General features: G+C 49.4%; 1 protein-coding gene across 4 annotated transcripts in view; it reads right to left on the minus strand.

Moving 5' to 3' along the window:
• akap9 (A kinase (PRKA) anchor protein 9) overlaps positions 1-20,613 on the minus strand; it is a 52,269-nt gene that overhangs the window by 3,673 nt on the left and 27,983 nt on the right. For 2 of the 4 annotated variants that reach the window (XM_048992533.1, XM_048992531.1), the window contains 24 exons: positions 17,739-17,901; positions 13,282-13,494; positions 12,700-12,738; positions 10,606-10,838; positions 10,301-10,420; positions 9,300-9,476; positions 8,989-9,093; positions 8,604-8,756; positions 8,285-8,371; positions 6,948-8,006; positions 6,609-6,755; positions 6,183-6,227; positions 5,908-6,039; positions 5,719-5,763; positions 4,387-5,019; positions 4,231-4,291; positions 3,797-3,933; positions 3,123-3,314; positions 2,300-2,470; positions 1,998-2,157; positions 1,475-1,661; positions 1,240-1,390; positions 551-1,144; positions 109-323 (listed from right to left, as the gene is read on the minus strand). In XM_048992533.1, coding sequence (XP_048848490.1) covers positions 109-323; positions 551-1,144; positions 1,240-1,390; positions 1,475-1,661; positions 1,998-2,157; positions 2,300-2,470; positions 3,123-3,314; positions 3,797-3,933; positions 4,231-4,291; positions 4,387-5,019; positions 5,719-5,763; positions 5,908-6,039; positions 6,183-6,227; positions 6,609-6,755; positions 6,948-8,006; positions 8,285-8,371; positions 8,604-8,756; positions 8,989-9,093; positions 9,300-9,476; positions 10,301-10,420; positions 10,606-10,838; positions 12,700-12,738; positions 13,282-13,494; positions 17,739-17,901 — 5,219 coding nt within the window. The remainder of the gene's footprint in view (positions 1-108; positions 324-550; positions 1,145-1,239; positions 1,391-1,474; positions 1,662-1,997; positions 2,158-2,299; positions 2,471-3,122; positions 3,315-3,796; positions 3,934-4,230; positions 4,292-4,386; positions 5,020-5,718; positions 5,764-5,907; positions 6,040-6,182; positions 6,228-6,608; positions 6,756-6,947; positions 8,007-8,284; positions 8,372-8,603; positions 8,757-8,988; positions 9,094-9,299; positions 9,477-10,300; positions 10,421-10,605; positions 10,839-12,699; positions 12,739-13,281; positions 13,495-17,738; positions 17,902-20,613) is intronic. The other 2 variants (XM_048992532.1, XM_048992535.1) reach the window with 2 other exon arrangements.

Raw genomic sequence — 20,613 nt, forward strand, 5'->3', positions numbered from 1 at the left:
AGTGACATTACTTATAAACAAATGGACTTTTGGTTACTGACAGTTATTCTTAGCCCAGATATATTTTGGCAGTGATGTTACCACTCCAGAGCTTCCTTGCCCACGCACCTGTTCACCATGCTCCTGATCTTGGTGGCGATGAGCTGCAGTCTGTTCACAATAGCGGCCACATGCTGGGATTCTGCAGGAGTGGCGCCCCCTGCTGGAGCCTCTGGAGAGCCAGTGCCAGAATCCGCCGTCAGCACGTCCGACACCTTCTGCCTGAGCACCCAGTCCCTGGTCCTGTCGCTGGGCTGGCTCTCCCCTTTCCACGGGTCCTCCTGCTGTAGAGGAGGGGGAAAATATGTGGTTTTAGACCACGAACCAGACTCCAAAAGGCCCACGATGATGACCTGGTTGGGCCAACTGCCTGGTCTGTCTAAGATTCAGGAGGGGCGTTCACACACACACACACACACACACACACACACACACACACACACACACACACGTTCCTGAAAATGTCTGAAAAAGTGACGTTCTATCCCTGGATAAAGGGATTATGACTTACCAGTGTCCCTGTGGGGTCTCCAGCCTCCGCAGACCGTGCAGAAGCCTGCAGCTCCTCCACCTTGTTCTCCAGACGGTTTTTCTCCTGCTGCAGCTGCAGGACCAGCCTCTGCAGCTCCTTCACCTTGGCCTGCAGGACCTTCAGCTGGGCCTCCTGCTCCTGCTGAGTGTTGATCCTGTTCGCCCGCTCATCCTCCTCCCGCTGCAACTCGGCCTGCGACGCCTCCAGCTTGTACCTCTCCACCTCCTCCACGAGGCGCACCAGCCGGCCATGCTTCTCGTCCAGCTGCGCCCGCAGCGCCTCCAGGAGGGCCCCAGTGGATTGGGCCCCCTCCTCAGCCTCGGGATCCCCTGCACCGTGCTGCTGCCGTGTTTCCCGTTCCCGCTCGAGGGCGCCAGCGAGCTCCAGGGCCCGGGCCCGGGCCGACTCCAGCTGCACCCGGAGCTCGGACGCACGGCTCTGCACGCGGGACAGCTGGGCCCGGCCGGTCTCCACTTCCCGCTGGAGCTGGGCCGTCAGCCCCTGCTGCTGGTCCAGGCTCTCGCTCAGCTGGACTGCCCGGCTCTGCTGCTCCTCCAGAGCGAGCCTCAGGTCCTACATACAGCAGCACGGAGCCGATCAGCCAAAACGGCCACAACATTTACTGAGAGCCATGGGCTGTTTTTCATCTCCCCGATCCGACGCCTCACCTCCAGCTCCTCCTGCTCCTCCTTCTCGTATTTGTCCCGCTTGCACTTCTCTTTCTCAAACGCCCACTGAAGCTCCCTCGACCTCCTCTGCTCACTTGCCAGAGCCTCGGTCAACCTGTCCACCTCGGCCACCTTCTCTGCGACTTCGCTCCTGCGCCAGGAGAGATGGAAGGCTCTTTCAGTTGTTCCCTTCTATGGCGCCCAGCCAGGACCACATCACCGCGAGGTAGCATACCTGAGGGACTCCAGCGCCTTCAGGTACTTGTGCTGTGCCTTCAAGGTGGTTTCCAGCTCCAGCTTGGTCTGGGCCAGCTCGCCCTTCAGTTCGTCCAGCACCATCCTCTCTGCGGGGAGCCCACGGAGGTCCTGAGATGCACCGGCGCTACTTGGGGTCCCTTGGCCTTCTTGTCTGTCCCGTTCACCTAAACATGTACAGGTGTGTCATTCACAAGTTCTTCCAGTGATACAGCCAGTAACAGAAGCAATCTGGCTCAGAGGTTAAGAACACAACCAGAAGGTTGCCAGTTCAAATCCCAACATGCCTAAGATAATGACAATCAACCTGAACTGCTCCAGTAAGGCATCCAGCCAGAAAAATAAATACTTTGTGGGAAGCATCAGTTATGCATGCATTCTGGTGGTTGGTGAGGGCCCACATAAACTCCTACTGCTGAATAAGGATTTTCTCACCCATACACCATACCTTGACCATTTTAAAACCAGCAGTAACTGTACGGAGCACATGTGTGCATGTCTACCTGGACTGGGACTCTGAGCAGGCCGCAGTACGGAGATCTTCATCTGGCCAGGCTCCTGTTGGACCATCTGCATCTGGGCACGGAGATGCTGGACCTCCATTAGCAGGCTACGTCTCTCCGCACCACCCAGGATCTCCAACGCCTCCCTGTGCTGGGCCTCCTGCCACAACACAAACAGTTAACGAGCTGACTAATCTGACCGAACAAGGTTCTCAAAGTCTCGCAAATTCAAAGTGTCCTGTGGAGATTTTTCATGTCCTTGGCCCCGCTGACATGTCCTGAGGATCCTGAGGCTGCCTCACCTGCTCCGATAGGCGCCGCTCCAGCTGGTTGAGGTGAACGACCATGTCACTGGTGTCCAACTGCTCCAGTCGTGCATAGAGGGCGCTCTTGAGCACACCGCGCTCGCTCACCAACACCTGCTGCACTGCCCTCAGGAGCTCCGACCGCCAGTCCGTGGCACCTTCTCCAGGCTGACCAGATGGGACACATATACATTTGCATTCATGACTTTGTGGTCGACCATCCATTCATTTCTTTAGGTGCTTTCACACCAGCAGAACCAACTGTAGTTCCACGTAGATGATTCCAGAGCTTTTTGAGGACCTACTTCAGACTAGGTACTTTTCGTTCAATTACGAACTACTGCAGAGGCGCTCCAGCAATAGCTTGCTGACTGGTTAACCACAAGAATTGCCACTAATTTGGAAGAGAAAATGAGAAGAGCAAAAATTGACTAGATGAAATTACTGTGCTACTCAATAACTAATAAATAACTAACAAATCAACTTGTTCATCCTCCATTGTTTTGGCAGTGACTTATCACATTGTGGGGGCATTTGGTGCCCACAGTGTAATACACACACACACACACACACACACACACACACACACACACACACACACACACACACAGTGCATATGAAAAACCAGAGCTCCCAAACACAGTCAAACTTATCAGTAATTGCTTAAATTCAGGTGGGATATCATGGTCAAAACTAGTCAAGGAAGTGTCAAATTGAAGCACAATCTAACCTTACTGATGCACTGTCTATCAACATCTGTGGATGCTTCACCATGAACGCTAGCCGACATGACCTTTCTCCAGCGACATTGACTGCTTACCTGTTCTTCTCTGGAGGTCTGCATCCTGGAAATGAGGGCCTTCAGGGAATCGATGGATGCCAGCAGGGCCTCTCGCTCCCTCAGCCATCCTTGAGGCCTCGGCGGGGTGGCCGGCTGCTCCCCCTCCAGCAGGGGCAGCTCGGACAGGGACAGCACCTGCATGCCCTCCTGGTGGACCTCTCTCAGTAGGCTCTGGAAAACATAAGGTCACAAGTTCACCAGAAGACAGCAGCATGTGATACACAAGCAGCGCGAGCACATCAGTGTTCCCCAATCCGAGTGGATGGCAGCAAAATAGTTAAAAAACTGCAGCATCTGTTAAATCTGCAAGTCACAGGATCTGAACCCACAACCTACCGGGCCGAGGTAGAGAACCTAACCTGCTGGGTGAGACATTGTCTGTCTGAGTCACCCACACTGCCTTATTTTTAAAACTCCAGCACACACCCGATTCCACCCACAGGGCAGCAGGTCCACTGCAAACACTTCTGTAGGTTGATTGGTTCTATACTATCCAATAAAACAACAGCACAAGACAGTTTGTGTTCCTTGGGCCTCCTTGAAATCTGATCCCCACACGATGCCATATTTCATAAGCAATGACACTAACTGCAACATTACCTTGACAAGTGATTAATAACCTGAATGGAGGACGAGTAAAGTTTGCGCCGCACCTTAATCCTGTCAGGCAAGACGTCAATGGAACCCTGTCCAGTCTCGTTGTCCCTCCTGCCCCCTTCTGGAGTGCTTCTGAACTCCTGGTTAAGGCTCGAGACGTCACAAGTGTGCTGGCTCCAGTCCGAGCCGCTTTCTGTGGGCAGAAGGTGTGCACAATTCCCACGCAGGGGATAAATACTAGAGCACTCCAACAGAGACAATTTACAATGGGCACATTCATTCTTGCATCGATGCTACCCAGTGGTGGATAGTTCTGGTCCAGAGAGCAAAAATCCAGACCAAGGCTTTCTTTCAACCAACCAGTTCAGTACTCTGACACTGACTTTTTATGTTCAACTGGGAGGTTCAAACAAAATCTTGGTCTGGATTTGTATTCTCTGGACCTGAATTACCCAACTCTGGCCAGTTCACATTTGAAAGGGCTGCTTACCGCTGGTGTATTCATCTCTGCTGCGTGAGAGGACGGGCTGCTCTGGCCGAGATGAGACAGACTTAGAGAGAGCAATAAAGAGGGTAAGGTAAGATTCTAATGAGCTGACAGTCAGAAATAGGCCAAAAAACATGGGAAGCCCATGGGGCAGCTGACCTCGGCAGTCCTCAGCTTCTCGATGACGATCTTCAGAGTCTGGCACTCCTGCTGCAGCAGCTGGGCTTCGCCCTTCAGTGCTTCACTCTCAGAGATGTGCCTGGCTTCCATGTCCATGATCTCGGCCGCGTGCAGCTCCTGCATCTGCCCGATCCGCTCATCGTACTCGCCGATGACCTCCGCGATCTCCTCCGAAGCGTCGGGCCCTGGCACGGCCAGATCCGCCTGGGCCCCCGCATCCATAAACACCAGCCGCTCCGTCTGGGAGCCGCCGCTTGAGATGGAAGGCCTGTCAGTCTGGCACATGGAGTTCTTCCTCACGGGGGATGGCAACTCTTCGGGGGAGGAAGCTTGGGTCTCCTCTACGGCTTTGAGTTTCCCCCCTTTCTCCTCCTTTTGGGAAGACGGATCCTCCTGGGTCCTGGCCAAGGCGGCCCCCACTTGCTGGAGCTCCTGTTGAAGCTTGGCCAGGGAGGCGTCTCGGAGCTGAAGTTCCTCTTTCAGTTTGTCACTCCTCTCCCGGTAGCTGTTCAGCTCCTCCTTGGTGGCTGCGGCTTCCTCTCGGACCTCCTGCAGCTCCTTCAGAAGCTCTGACTCGGCAGCGGAGGCCTCCTTTCTCTCTATATCAGACACCTGAATGAAAGTTAGAAAAAAATGAAAAAACTTCACTAAGGCACTGGAAAGGCTAATAAGAAATTCTCAACTCGTATCCGATTTTGGAGATGCACACCATGAACAAAGCAGCCACGCTTTCCTTTAAATTCTCAGACCAGGTGCATTCAGGGAACGGCTATAACTGCCAATTAATTTCTTCCCAAAAACATGCACTGAAGCCAACGGACATCGCTGTCCTGCCCTTAGTGTGTAATCGTGTGCGTCCGTCTGCTCTGTGACTGGGTCTCCCAGCTCCTCAACAGGCACAAAGCCGCGTACTTGAATAACGGGTTCAGAACCACCTCCAGAAACCGCGGCTACCAATCAGATACGCAGAGCAAGACTGCGTTTGGATCCCCCTTTGAAATTTGCTCCCACCCCCCAGTTGGTGAAATGGATGGATGAAAGATGGATGGATGGATATGCAATTCCTGTATAATGGGGGAGGAGACAGGGTAATGAATGACTTAAGGCCTGAGAGAGTGGTCACTGCCAGCTCAACACAACCACTAGGGGCACTAGAGTCACCATGTAGGAGCGCATTCGACACCTTGCTGCTGCTGACAAACCGAGTCTGACCTGAGGGCAAATGGTGGTGCACTGCAATATTACAACACCATCCTGATGCTTTATACACCAAGTGTTTGAGCAGAAATAGAAACTGGTGAAGCCATTTACCCTCTGGAGATCCTCTTTGAGGTCAGCAATAGCCATCTCCCTCTCCTAAAGAAATAAAGATTTCAAGCAATCACTATTTTAAGATATTACAGAATCTGATATATAGATAAACCGCATAGGCAAAAACTGATTTGCTGCCCTCTAGTGGAGTGTTTACTACAGGGAGCGTTATCGGAAGGCGAGGGGTACCTCCATCTCCTTCTGCAGCTGCTCACTCCGCTCTCTGTAGGCGCTCAGCTCCTCTTTGGTGACAGCAGCTTCCCGGCGAACCTCGTGCAGCTCCTGGAGCAGTTCTGTCTCCTTCGACACGCTATCGCACGTCTGTGCCAGAGAGGGGCGACAGAGAGCAGCGAGTGTCACGAGATGTACATATACTTAACAGATCATTGGGTTTGCTAAATATCACTATGATTTGACTACCAAAACCTCAGTGGGAAAGTTACAATGGGATGCTTGTCTCTCACCTTTTGAAGGTCCTCTTGCAGCTGAGATATAGTTAATTCTTTAACCTAAAACACATGATTCAGAACATCAGTTTCATACTTAGACATAAAATGCTTTAGCATTGCTAATGGACTCATGAATATATTAAGATTAAGACTTAGAATCAGACACCAAAACAACCAAAACAGTGAGCAATGTACTGATTACACAATGAATTAATTGCTTTAACAGATGCCACACAGAGGGCAGGTTTTTGCATTCTTTTATTTTGCATATTGAAAGTTTAAGACTCGCCTCTCGGCACCATGGGAAACCGGAGGACTGGTGATCTAGTCCTTTAAAAACATACTCAAGATGCCGGTTGTACCAGTAGGTCGGCATTTTTTCCCTTATAATTGCGGTGGCCTCTGCCCTTCCCTTCATGTGCCACACATCTTGTGACGTACCTGCAGCTCCTTCTCCAGCCTCTCGCTCTGCTCCCTGTAAGTTCTCAGTTCTTCTCTGACGGCAGCAGCTTCCTGTCGGACCTCCCGCATCTCCAGTAGCAGCCCCGAGTCGGTGGCGGGGTCCTCCTCTTTGAGACTGCTGGATTCCTGAAACAGGAACGCTCGATGGTGATCATAATGGAGAAACTGCAAGAGGCCTTATACACAGTTGGAATAGTTCACCGGAGCACAAGACGGTGCAAACTACAATAATGTATTATTAGTGACCCAGAAGAAAAACCTCCAGCAAAGTAGCATGACCGTGAATGTGCTGTATTAGTAGGAATGCGATGCACGTACTGTGCTTAGTGGTGGTGATTTTCGGTGAATGGATTTTGCGGTCATCCGGTTGAGGAGGCTCATTATTACTGCCAGTCTTTTCTCATACTCCACCACCTCCTCCTCTGAACTGGACAGGAGGTGCTTCTGTAGCTCCTGATCCTTCAGAATCTCACGCAAGCCATCTTCAAGGTCCTTCAGCTTCTCCACAAGATGTACCACTTTCGCTACCGGTGTCCGTCTGGCTTCTCTGACCTCTTCAGGGGTTTCTGGGATTGAAGACGGGCCTTCAAAGGCTTCCTCCCTTGCCTCACATGGGCAAAACTCCAGAAGACTCTCTGCTTCAGAAGTCTGACCACACAGCTCTTTGGTTTGTGCCTCTTCTGACTGCAGCTGCACAGCACTTAGCTGGGCCTGGCTCACCAGCAGACTGGCCATCTTGTCCCTGAGTTTGTCTTCCAGAATGGAGATCTTGAGCTGAAGTGCGACAGCCTCAGCCTGGGCCTGTTCCACTCGCAACCTACAGTCAGTAAGTTCAGAATCTTTCTCCTCCACACAGGCTTCCAGCTCCTCCACCCGTTTCGTCAGATCGGCAACTTTGGAGCTCGCGCTCTGCTCCAAGGCCTGAATCTGCGCCTGCATGACGACAGCCGCAGCGGTCTTCTCTTGCAACGCCTCCTCCAGCTCCTCCACATGTGACCTTTCGTTCTCCTTGGCGCTCAATACATCCAGCTTCTCTTCTTCTAGACCTCTGCATTTCTCCAGCAGCGAGTTGTGATTAGCCTTCAGCGTGTTCAGTTCCTGAGTAGTCTCGTCTATTTTCTGCTTCATCTCATCAAACTCTTCCTTGCTCAGACTGACTTCTTCCCTGGAGGCACCGCTCAGGTCTTCTGCGTCCGGGAGATATTCCTCAGAGCTTTTGTGCTCAATCTTCGAAAGCTCCTGCTGCAGCTTCTCAATAACGTCATTGAGTTGATCGACCTCGAGTTCATTGTTCCTTCTCAGGCGCTCCTGTTCACTCTTCAAACACTCAACCTGCGTCTCCAGCTCTCTCAATAATTCATTCTTCTCTTCGATCATCTATAACAGACATCGAATATCATAATTAATATCAAGACCTTCGTTCTTGCCGATTTCATGGCCATGGCTAGTACAAGTGAGCTTCGTGTTTCCTGGTATTTAGTTTGCTTAAAACAAAAAGGTCAGATTTAACTTCAAACTTGAAAGAGCATATTCAAGGATGGAGCTCACTTGACTGGCCAACAAACATTTACATTCACCGTCACTGAAAAATATATATGCGTCAACAGACCAACCAAGGGGTTGATGTTTACACACATATATTTGCATGATGTTACCTTGTTATCTGGTGCAGTTTCCATTTTCTGAAGCATAGAGAGCTGCTGATTTAGAAGGGCTATCTGCCTGTCCTTCTCTTCCAAGACCTTAGAGAAGTTGGAGATCATAATACATTGGTCCTCAACAGAAACATCTTAATTCCCAGTGGACCTCGAATACAGCCACCCAAAGGAGCACACAGTGCATGACACTGGCTGCAAAGACCTTTATTCACGACCACGCTGGAGATGGAGGCTGAGCACCGATGAGAATCGAGCATCCAGGTCACCGTGAAGGAGACCCTGTGGCAGAGTGGAGCTGGGGGAGGGGAACCTTTACCTTAAGCAGGCCACTCTTGTGCTCCAGGTCCTCCTGCTGGGTGTTCAGCTCCTTCCTCTGGATCTCCAGTTGCATTTGAAGCTGCTGGACCTCCTCGCTCTTGTTCTCCAGCTCCTCCCTGAACTGCTCTAGCTGCTCCTCCAGGTTACTGATCTAGAAGGGGTTCAGATTCAGATATCAGGACAAATGACCTCACCTGCCAGCTGTGTCTTCCACAGTACAGAACAAGTGGCTAAATGCTGCTGACGTGTGAATAGTACTTTAATAACATGACAGCAATAAAAATAACAAGTGAGAAGCTACGTTTGGAAAAAATATATAAGATTATCCCGGAACTGGATGAAAATCCCTTCCATATGAGATATCAGTGTGGAAAATGTGGTACCTCCTTCTCCTTTCTGTCTAAAGCCTCCCTTTCTGTCTGCAGCAGGGCCTCCAGGCTTGAGTCATCAGTCTTCTGCATGAGGACCGTCTGCCTCTGGTCCTCCCCCTGAATGACATCACATGACCAAAACCATTACCAGGAGAACGACGAAGGTCACACCAGCCGCGGGCACCGCGCTCTCGCATCTCTACTCGGGAGGCTCTGCCGCAGAAAGGGTCGTTAACATTCATGTCGCGCGGCGTCTGCGTATAACGTGCTTGGGGGGGGGGGGGGAGGGGGGTTGGCAGACTGCGTGGACAGCGGCGGCCCACCTTCCGCGGCGACTCTGCGCTAGTGAGCAGAGCCTGCTCCAGCTCCCGCACGCGCCCCTCCAGCTTCTCGATCTCCTCGTTCCGTTCCTGAATGTCCCTCTGCAGCTGCTCAGAGCCCAGCAGGAGCTCGCTGCACCAATCAGATTTCTCCTTCAGCTGGATGGTCAGCTGATCCACCTGCCGCATGACATAACACAGCGCGCATCTCATTAAGGCTGTGAGAGCACAGGGTGAGACGGTGCGAGCAGCTGGGTAGCTAGAGTGCGTACAGTAGAAACAAATATGTGACCCATCACCACGAAATGAGTCTTATGGGTGCAGTTCTACCAGTGCGATTGGTGACGGGTCACATATGTTAATCACAACACTTCTACTTAATGGCAGAAGCAGACTAAATAGTTCTGTTAGGGTTGGCCAAGGCTACTACTTCAATTACACCAGTGGTTCTCAATTCTGTTCCTGGTGCCGTCCTGCCAGAATGTTTTCATTTCAACCCTACCTCAGTCAGGCTTATGTGGTCCTTAATATGCTAATAATGAATGTGGGAGGCTGAGGGCGGCGAGGGTTGGAATGGAAACAATCTGGCAGCGGATTGGGAGCCTCCGAATTATACTGAAAGCGTTGCTCTTGGGATATTGGAGTTTCCCAAGATCAGGATCTCAGTGTATTTTTAGCACGGCTCCATCCAAAACAAGGAAATGACCCACGCTAATCTCTGAAACAGCCAAAATAACTGAGATATGTTCATTATCTATATCGAAGGTTTAGTTTAAAATATCTACCACAAAGGCAGACAATGGTGAACCAGGTCAGCAGATCTGGTCAGACTGGTTTGAGGCTTTATTTGCATTACATACTCTCCACCCTGGATTGTTTAATCTATATCCGGTCTCACAGGCTCTTAAAAAAAATGCCTGATTCCATAACATGAGCAGCTCATATAGTCACCACGTAGACCACAAGGTCCCGGGTCATGTGATCTCGGCAGGGGGGGTCTGTACCTCTCGGGTTCGCTCCTCATTGCTGGACTGCTGCTTCATGCTGTTCTTCAGCTGCACTTCTAACTTGGTGATTTCCTGCTGGAAAACATCTCGCTCGTGCTCACGGTCGACGGCCTGTTCCTGTTCATCGGAGAGAGGGTGTGAGCAAGTATCAATACACTGATTCATTAAGGCTTCAGCGCGACGCGTACAGGGGAAGTTTCACTAAGGTACAATGACAGCCATTTATTTCATTCCCGTCACATAAAAAAAAAAAAGTTAATGGATGGATGAAGGAAAATCATGGAGAAAAACGTGGTTCTTACATCCAGGAACTTTCTGTTGTTTTCCAGCTGTTTCTCCAGGGCCTGGATCTGCTGCCTCAGGTCGCTGCTCTCGGACCGGTGAGCCTCCTCCAGCTCGATGGCCTTGTTCACCTGCTCCTCCAGCTCCATCTCCAGACACTTCACCTGCTTCTGGAGGTCACTGTTGTCCTTCTCGGCTTGCAGCTGCACCTCCACCTTCTCCTTCATTAGCTTTTCGGTCTCCTCCAGCAGACCTACGACGAGGTCGACAGGCCTTTAGATTCTGCTCCGGATGCCGGGGTCACCATCGTAGGATTGTTTATTGCATTATAAACTGAGGGGGGATTTCGGAACAGAGCAGATGCAGGCTGCTTAAAAACGCTGGTGTTTCTGACTGACCGTATCTTTGATAAGTATTACAAACAAAGCACAGTCTTAAGTCACTACTTAATTACTTTAAATTATATCTATAAGATCATAGCAATAGAATATAAGCTGTTTTTATGATTAAAATGACTAAAGATATGGAATTATCTTTAGAGAGAATTACAGTGAAAAGCCTGCGCATGTGGTGCTTCTATAGACGAACAGTACGGGGCAGTAAGCAGCCAAATCATCGTCTCATTTCCTGATCCCAAGTTACAAACAGGACAAATACCTCTCCCAGGGCCTGATCCCAATTAGAGCCCCCCGCCGCATTCAATTATTACCACCATAGCACCAGTCCACACTGTTATTCCACGATGAGAACCCATTAGGATTAGTAAAAACAAAAAAAACAAAGGGGTAAGAAGGTGCAGAGACAGAATGAGCACGAAACAGCCGCGGATGATGCGAAGGGCCCGACCTTCGACGCTCTCGTGCTGTTCACGCACACGCATCGCGCAGGGGCCTGCAGGGGAAAGGCACGGCGGTCGCTGAAGCTCAGCGGCACTGCCCTGTCCAGTGAAGCTGTTAGCTGGGCTAAAGCTCAATCATATTAACGTGATGTGATGTGCTATATTGGGGGAGTGCAGGCATTAGGTTGATTACACAAGTGAGCCATTTTCCAGCGAGTCCCCTGTTTCACATGTAAGCTCATTATTTTGGAAACCCTACATCATCTGGTCTATCCATCAAGCCCTCTGTCGATAACCCCTTCGGTAATCCAGCTTCAGGGTACCCCACAGCCCAAGCTGGGAAATACAGAACAGGGGGGTACTCCAGACTGGGATAATCCGTCACTGGAGAATGGATGCGTTTCCAGTGGGTCTGTGTATTTGGGGACGGTCACCAATTCAGTGGCATACGTTTGTAGTGGGGGAGCTGGGATGAAATCGGCTTGCTTATATATGTTTGGGCAATAAAGCGAAACGACAATTTCAACTGGAGGCTTCTTGTAAAACAAGCTATGCAAAACGTATTCCCTCATGTATCACTCGAGAAGAGATGTTACTAAGAAAAAAAACCTTGTGTCAGTGAAAGAATCTGGTTATTATTCTCCCACTGTAAAGAGGCTGAGTGTTACACTCAAAACAGCGGATACCCTATGATCTGTCACTAAATGTTTATGTGTAAAAATGAAACTCAACGACTATTTCCCCTGCAAGTCCCAATCTGTTTATGTAGCCAGCAGCCTAATATCTGACTGTCGTAGCACGGCGATGAAAATCGAGCCCACATAGTCCATGCCCCATGCCTCAGGTGGGGGGGAGAGGGAAGGGGGGGGGTGGAATTATCCCAAATTGAGCAATCATCTTCTTGAAAAGTCATCAGAAAGGCGGGAGAGGAACTGAAAAGCATTGAGACGGGGAGCTAAAGAGTTTCAGGGTTATATTTGAATCTTTCAGGAGAGGTGGAGAGAGATGATTGCCAATTAGGGCAACGGATTTTCCGACTCCCATTTTGAATCATGCTCAGAATGAAAAGATTTGAATGACCTTGTGACATACTGCCATAACAAGTACAAGGTAGTTAAATTAAAGCTGAAGCAGCCATCAGTGAGGGTGAGCTGAGCCCGGTGCAAGCAAGCTCCAAGCTTCCAGCTAGGCTTCCTCTGGGTCACGTTGTCCAGCGATCGATCAGATTAGACATTAAGTGCACAGATAGGGTTGGCCATGCTTTACGTGAACACACCTGCTTCGGGGGCTGCATCAACTGCAGCTTCAACTAGGCCTAGGAGGACAAAGAGCACAACATGCTGTCATTACAAGAAGGAGAGAGAGTGAGGAAAGCAACAAAAAAAAAAAGAGGGTTCAACAGGTCACGAACTCGGCCTGAGGGTGGGAGGGGCCTGGTGGGGATGGAAAGGTCAGGCCAGAGTGGAAGTCAGGTCCTGCATCCTGCAAGAGCTCCTCGGAGAACTTACCAGTAGCCGTGCCTGGTGGGTTAGGGTTTATTTACGAGTTTATTGTGAGACTCCCTGAAACATGAAACTGGCTGAAATGTAGAATTTCCATAATTGCCAAACTTTCTTCGCGTAGGTTGCCATATTATCAACAAGCCCAACGTGTAAAAAAAAAAAAAAACACCGTCTTCAAAAACAACTTATGATGTTTATATAGTCAAAAATACATATTTGCGGATTTGTGCCTATTACCGAGATAAAAACAAACTAAGCTAATAATACCAAACGAGTAACTTTTAAGAGAACTTTTAACAAGGACTGATTTTCTCAGATGGTGGGAGCTGTTGCCAGGGCAACGGCGGCGTACGTACACAGCTCGCGGGGCCCCGCCGCGCCGCGCATGGCCCCCTGCTGCCTGGCCAGCAGCTCCCGCTCCTGCTCCATCTGCTCCCGCTCCTGCTCCAGCTCCCGCAGGCGGCTGCCCGTCACACGCAGCTCCTGCTCCAGGTGCAGCTGCAGCTCCTCCTTCTCCCGCAGTCGGGTCTCCAAAGTTGCACGCTCGTCCGTGTAGCCGTCGATCAGGCCTAAACGCACGCACACGACCGTACGTGAACTTCTGAACGGGAACGTCACATTTACTCATTCTTACCTCGCAAACATCTAGGGCTGCAACAACTGATCGATGATGTCGATAGTGATCGCTATTAAAAACAGTGGAGAACGAATTTTGTCATCGACTGGTTGCATTTTTGCATGTGCAAATTGCGCATGACATCATCACCTAGCAATGTTAGTGTTAACCTCAGTTCATACTGCATTTCTCTGTGCACACGGATGGTTGCGGCTGGTGAATCACTGAAATTACACCAGGTCAGCAGAGGGCAAATGTCTTACAACAACACAAACACAATAAGCTGCCCTTCCACTCTGAAAAAATTCTAAAGATTTCAAAATGCGGGAATGTATTGCTTTTGAAAATACCCTCCAAAAAAACTGTTAAAATACCATTTACTGTGGTATAAAGTACAATAAATAGTAAGCTTAATCTGGCTGGTTCAGTGGCTCTTAGTTTCTATGCTACTTTGTCACTTTAAATACAGGATTCTCTACACTGCCCTATTAGTTGACTGCTTGATCACATGATTAATCGATGACCAAAATCGTTTTTGCAGCCCTACATACATGCACCAGCTCATATTGTGGTGGGGATGACAATTACCCATAATTCTCTGCAGTATATATCAGAAATAAAAGGTACCAAAACAATGCTGGCAGTTTTCTGATAAACAAAAAACAAAACAAAACACAAAACAAAAACAAACAAAAAACAAAACAAAACACAAAACACAAAACACAAAACAAAACAGGTTGTGCATTGAAAAAGGTGGACACTGAAATGTGAACATTTGTGAGAGTCTCACTATGTAATAGAGAGGGCAGGTCTCACTCAAGTGACAGCAAGAAAGATCTTGACTAGTCTAGACTAATCAAACAATTCTATCCTTCGAATGTCAGATGCTAATTATACCCAACAGGCCAAATCTTGCTAGAAGCCAAAGCACAGAGAGATTAACATTGAAACTGACACTGAACAGAATGATGCTGAGCCTGGGCTATTGCAGCAAGAGCTGGCAGACAGACCCTGGCCTCAGGGTAATACTTCAGTGGTTCACATAGTTGGTTTGTATCCTGTCTGGCACACACTTCAGGTACAGAAATGACAAGATTCTTAATAACCGCCATCTTGCGCCACTGTCCATTACGCAGCCCTGACAAATGCCCCACATTTGTTAGGCCATATCCGAGGAGGTAAAAAGGGTATTACAAAGATTAAATTCATGTTAAGCAGTTAGGGTAAAGACCCTCCCACATCACTTAGATAAGTAGTTTGGGAACATTTTGGCTTCCCAATAAATTACACCAACACTGGCGTGAGAGAGAGAGTCATTGATATGACCGACTCTGAACTCGGATAGGTCGCTTGAAACATATCCAACGTGCAAACTCTTGCTAACTCCTTTGAAATGACATGAACCGAATTTGTGAACGACCTGAGGAAGGCAGAAAGAGTCTCTGCAAGTTGGTGCCCCAGTGGCTTTTAAGGCGCTATTAACAGGAAAATCACGTCGGGTTTAAAAATAGTTTCAAGATACAGAGGATTTTATCACTACAGATATGTGACTATATTCAGTAGTAGTTCATTATGACTGTTATGAGGTTATATATAATTTTTCTATTTTACACAATTATTTTTCAACTGGGAAAATAAGCATTTCTTAGGTTGTCGACGGATGCATTGTCTTGGTTTAACAACTAATTGTGTTTGCAGTTTTAATAATAATTTCAAAACAAATTCTCTTTTCCCTGCTGTACCAAAACTGCATCACACCATGAACGCAAAACCGAGGGTCGTACCAAACCTGCTGTACCCACACGGCCCCCTTGCCGATCTCTGCTGGTCAGATTCCGAAGACTTCCAAAGCAGAGGTTACTATGTAGGGGAGGGGCGGAGATCATACTTGGACATCGGGGAGGGGGATTATTCCAAAATTGCAGTCACGTGACACTATCCTGAGAAAGACAGTGCCACCTAATCCAATCAAAATTACACTGGTCACCAGGAAGCACAAATGCAGAGACCTTGTGTGGTCAATGAATCAATATGCATGAATATTTTAGGACTTAAATATGTTAAGTATTAATTAAGTATTTTAAATCTTCCTAAAGATGTTACACAATCATCTGAGCACAAGATGATCTAACTGGGGTTTTTAAACTATCACCACGGCTACAATATATTTTCCATTAGCATCTCTACTAATGACTTAACCCTAACCGCCTAACATGAATTCAATCTTCGTAATGCCCCTTTCTACCTCCTCGGATATGCCCTAACACGCCCCGCACCACACCAGAAGCAAATGGTCGTCCAGTCCGAAATTCTCATTGGGCAGGCTAAGGCAGGCCTTGGACCAGTAAGGTTCCACCTACGTATGTTCAATTGAACAGGAAGCCGCAACTGGGAAAAGGGGAGATGAATAACAACTCGACTCCTCAAAATTCCCCGCGAACCAATTCTTCAGAAACTGAAGACAAGCAGAGGGATCATAAAATAGGTTGCAGATCATATGAGCAGCTTCTGCCAGATGGGCCTGTGAGAACCGTAACACAACAGCGCCGCCCGCGCATGAAGGAAACTGTTGTGCAGCGCTACAAAGGCCAAAGTGGGCCTACTGGTCGAACAGCAAAAAAAAAGGCTCACTGCGATAAACTGACACTCGTTTTCCACAAAGCAAGCAAACGAGCGGCTTGGATTTGGAAATAAACACAACCAATTCAGGTCAATATGTGGCTACGGCCATGCAGCCAGCGATGCAGCGGTTTCGTAATTACAATTAATTCTCTGGCGTCTGCTTCACCATTCAGTTTTCATTAAAGGTGTGCTGGTGTGAGTCCACGCTAGCTGGAGCGGTGGGCAAAGAGAAGAGGGGGGTGTCGCTGCCCCCCCCCGCAGGCCGAATCCATGCACCTGCTCGTTCAGCGGACGCGTGGCTCGACTCCGGAACTCTGAATTAACAAGGAGGCCAATTCATATATCACTGGGGGCGTTTCAGAGCCCAGTGTGAAGGCTCGGCAAACAGGAATCAGAAAGCTGAGGGTATTCAGTGTTTGTACACAACACTCCCTGCACTAAATGTCAGCAAACCCCGGGGTGGATACCCTGCCACATGTGAGGATGGTGTTTACGCACCGTCATCCACCTTAAGCCGGAACACAAACCGAAAACAGCACAAACATAATGATATTTGTGGAGGATTACGCCACACCCAAGTACAGGCCTGTCAGGACATCTGCCCTAGTGAATTATCACCCCAGCCCTGGACGCGGCAGAGGTGGGGGCTGGGGTGGAGCAAAACCCTTCATCAAAATACCTCAGCTTAGAAGGCAGGCAGCCGGAAGCATTCAAGCCTTCAGAGAGGGTAGGTCACTTGTTAAAAACCTAAAAGCTACCAGGAACACCTCAGATCTTACATGGAATGTCCTACTTCAGTCTCTATAGCCCTTTGTGAAAGTGCGATCTTCTGCCGAGCTTGATTCGTACTTAACTTCAGACTATTTACATGAGGCAACACTAAAGAAGCGGAGATGCTCTTGAATTTGGGGAACAAAGAGCTCCGGGCGTGAGGAATGAGGCGGCTCTCTGCAGGCAAACTTGTCGACCACACCTGCAGCCATTCTCCGGGGGAACGAGGTGCCGCCCCTCGGCATTTGAGAGTGACGCGCACACACACGACCCATACAGCCCCGGCAACAAAACCCGAGCGGCTGAAAGAGGGCAATTCACTGGGGGGAGGAAGATCCGAGCTTAATCGCAGATGAGCACCGCTCCCCGGTGACTTAAAGCTACAGGTTTAAAAAGTGGCAGAAATAGTCTATATATATATTTTTTTGTTCATAAATGTGTGCACACTTTTTAATTTCCTTTTCATGCAAACATGTACACACTTATCCTGAAAGATAACAAGCCGGCTGTATAATGCTGACAAGTGTGAGCTACAACCTGCCTTCCTGCCCCCACCCGGATGAAAATGAGAGACAGTAAAACTTTATAGTCCTGATAAGGGACACAGCATTTCTGTTTGTGATGGGGGAAAGGTGAATTGGCCATCCCCCCTAGATCGGCCAGCTGTCCGATAGCGAGTTGGTCAGGTGAGTGCATGTAGCGTTGCTGTTATAAAGGCCTTAGAGCCCCCCACCCCACCCCATAGAGCCCCATCAGCCGCGCTCCCACAGCCTACAAAGTGCCCCAGTCTCACCCCCCACTCACCTTCAGCCCTGTGGAGCTCCATGGCCAGTTGCTCCCGGACCTTGGCCTCCTCCACCAGCTGCTCCTGCAGCTCCTCCTGCCTCCTCAGCAGATCGTGCATCTCCTCATTTCGCCTGAAGGACTCTCGCATAAGCTCCGTCTGAGCCACCCTGGCGTGCTCCAGCTGAGGGGGGGGGGGACCACAGCGCATAAATGCAAAAAGCAAGCAGAACATTAGCTACGGCTCCTCGGTGAAAACCCTGGGGAGGCCCGAGAAACACCCAGGAGGCCTGACACCCAAGGGCCTGCATGCCCCGGGATCTAGGACAGGACTTCAGGGTGCAAGAAAAGCGTCACACTTCCACCTGTAACTCCTGCAACTTTAATCATGGCCTTTGTTACGCTGGTCACGGTCAGCAGCCAAGGTGACTGAATGACTGCCCTGCCATTGACAGTGTACCTCCAGCACGGCTCCAACTCACGCAAAGACCAGAACTACGAGGAGCATGGGAGGTTTTTCTGTTCCCTTCATTCATTCTGGCCAAAATGGGTGAGATGCACACATCGATACAAGAGAAGACATCATCATCAGACAAGGATGCCATACTGGCACAAGTAAGAAAAATGAAGAGCGCACTTACAGTGTACGGAGGCGTGGGTAAAGATATCTTAGAGACAACTTTGAGCAAGTGTCCATTCTTCCTGTTACTGACGTGCGATATCTGAGTGTGTACGACCACAGCGTTCTTCTCGCTTAGGATCGTGGGTAAGGGAAAGGGTCTCGGCAGGGGCACACGGGACTCCACCTCGTAGATGTCCCGGTCCAGCCCTTCCACCCACGAGTCCCCCAGCGTCCTGGGATTCCAGAAAGTCCGGAAGGAATTCATGGCCGTCGGTTATGCTGTGGTGGCTCAGACTATGCAGAGAGACACGTCAAGTCGCCGACAGGGCCCGGAGCGCAAGCGGACGGCATCCTCGAGCGTGAATGCACCGGGGGGGGTGGGAACGTGGTGCGGAGGGGTAACATCACGCAGCTAGGCAACAGTCTCTACGCGACAGGCACAGGCGAGCCAGGAAGGTAAACTCTACCTGCTCACATGCTCACTGCAGCCAGCGCCAGGCCAATGGGATCTATTCCTGATAGATTAAATACAAAGAAAAAGAACTAAAAAATATATATATTATTAAAATATATTCCGATTCCTTCTACTCCTGGGGTCACGTCAAACTGCAAAGTCGGCAAAGCGCTGAACTAAGCCGCGCCGTCGGGGGGAGGTACTCGTCACGTCTCCAGGAGAAACTTCGTTAGATATTCCATATTTCCCAAAGCAACAACTCCCGGGAAAAACTCCTGGCTCCTTGATTACTTCTGGACACGACGGGGCCGCGGAAAATGGCACAAGATGATCCGGGGATCCCAGTCCTCCCAGTCCTCCTTGTACGCGCATATGCAGGCAGGCAGACGCGCTCACACGCGCAGCGCAGTCACCCGGTGAAGGAGACTCAGAGGGAATAGCACTTCCTGAACTCGGGGTTGGGGGCGGGGACACGACAGGTATAGGACAGGTGAGGACGGCAGCAGGCGTGGCCTACATCCCCGGGGCTAGATGGCAGGCGGAACTTCAGACGCATTCGCACAGGTACACACACACACACACCCTTCTCGCGCAATCTCGCTTGACCAGGTTTCCACGTCAGCGGACACAGAAGTGCCAGGAGGCGGTAAGATAGCACGGCACTTCCTGAAACACCAGAAAAGGGCTCCCACCTGACTCTCCAAAGGCTAATTTGCAAGAGACAACGCGGATTTAATTCCATCACACTGCAAACAAAACCAGGACCCAAAGCAAAAAAGAAAAAAATAATGCTTTATAATTCAGAAGGCTTTCCTGGTTAACTCTTGGTTTCCCCCCATGGATGCAGCGTCCCGCAAAACCTAATAAGATAATTATACCATTTTACAAACACATTCACAGAGAATTTTACCCGGAGTGGCTTTTAAACTGGTGTAAAACATAGATTTTAATTTTTCTGGGCTTGTCAGGGAGGAGTTGTCACATGAGAAGACGGCGACCGCGCGGCATAAGAGTTCAACATCACCGAGCCTCTCGCCCAAAATACCAAAACGCCAAAGTGCTGCTGCTCTGCTGTGGACAGGCGAGTGCGCTGACCAATCATTAACCAGCAGGAAGGCGAAGGAATGTGGCACGGCCGGCAGGTGGCCAGCGTCGTTTTTTTGCACCTGTGCTCTCGATTTTTACGACACCTGCTAACAATCCCTTCATGTGCTGCCTGACTGGTTATCTAGAAGTATGCACCGCCCGCCGATTTATTGCATTTTTAGGTGGTATCCATTTTCATCACGGCTAAATGAGTCACTGAATGTAAGTAACCAGATCCAACAAACACTTCATTTTCAGTAAGAGAAACAAAACACAGGAATACATAATTCAACCAGCTTTCCGTTGCAAAAGATTACAAAAATAGTATGATATAGATCAAAATTTTTCATAATAAAGAAGGTATGTTTGAGGGTCCAGTTAACATTTCCTAACTACAGAAACTCCCAGCAGGCAGAGATGGATAGTGCAGAAAGTAAAAATCCAGACTCAGGGTTTGTTTTAACCAACAGGTTGAGCGCAAAGAGTCAAGGTCATTCAAGACTCAACCGAATGGTTGAAACAAAATCTTGGTCTGGATTTTTACTTTCTGCACCTGAACTATCCAGCTCTGCCAGCAGGAGAGAGCCTGCAGTCAGGATTACAGGCCCATGCAGAGCACTGGGTCCCACATCAACTAACAGTCTGATGGCATCTGAATCAGGAACAGGTGCCTGAAGGGAGTCAACAGGTCATGTGAGAGAGCAGCAACTACATGATATCTGAGAAGATGCGGT

Source organism: Brienomyrus brachyistius, chromosome 23 (assembly GCF_023856365.1).
Source record: "Brienomyrus brachyistius isolate T26 chromosome 23, BBRACH_0.4, whole genome shotgun sequence".
Classification (NCBI taxonomy): Eukaryota; Metazoa; Chordata; class Actinopteri; order Osteoglossiformes; family Mormyridae; genus Brienomyrus; species Brienomyrus brachyistius.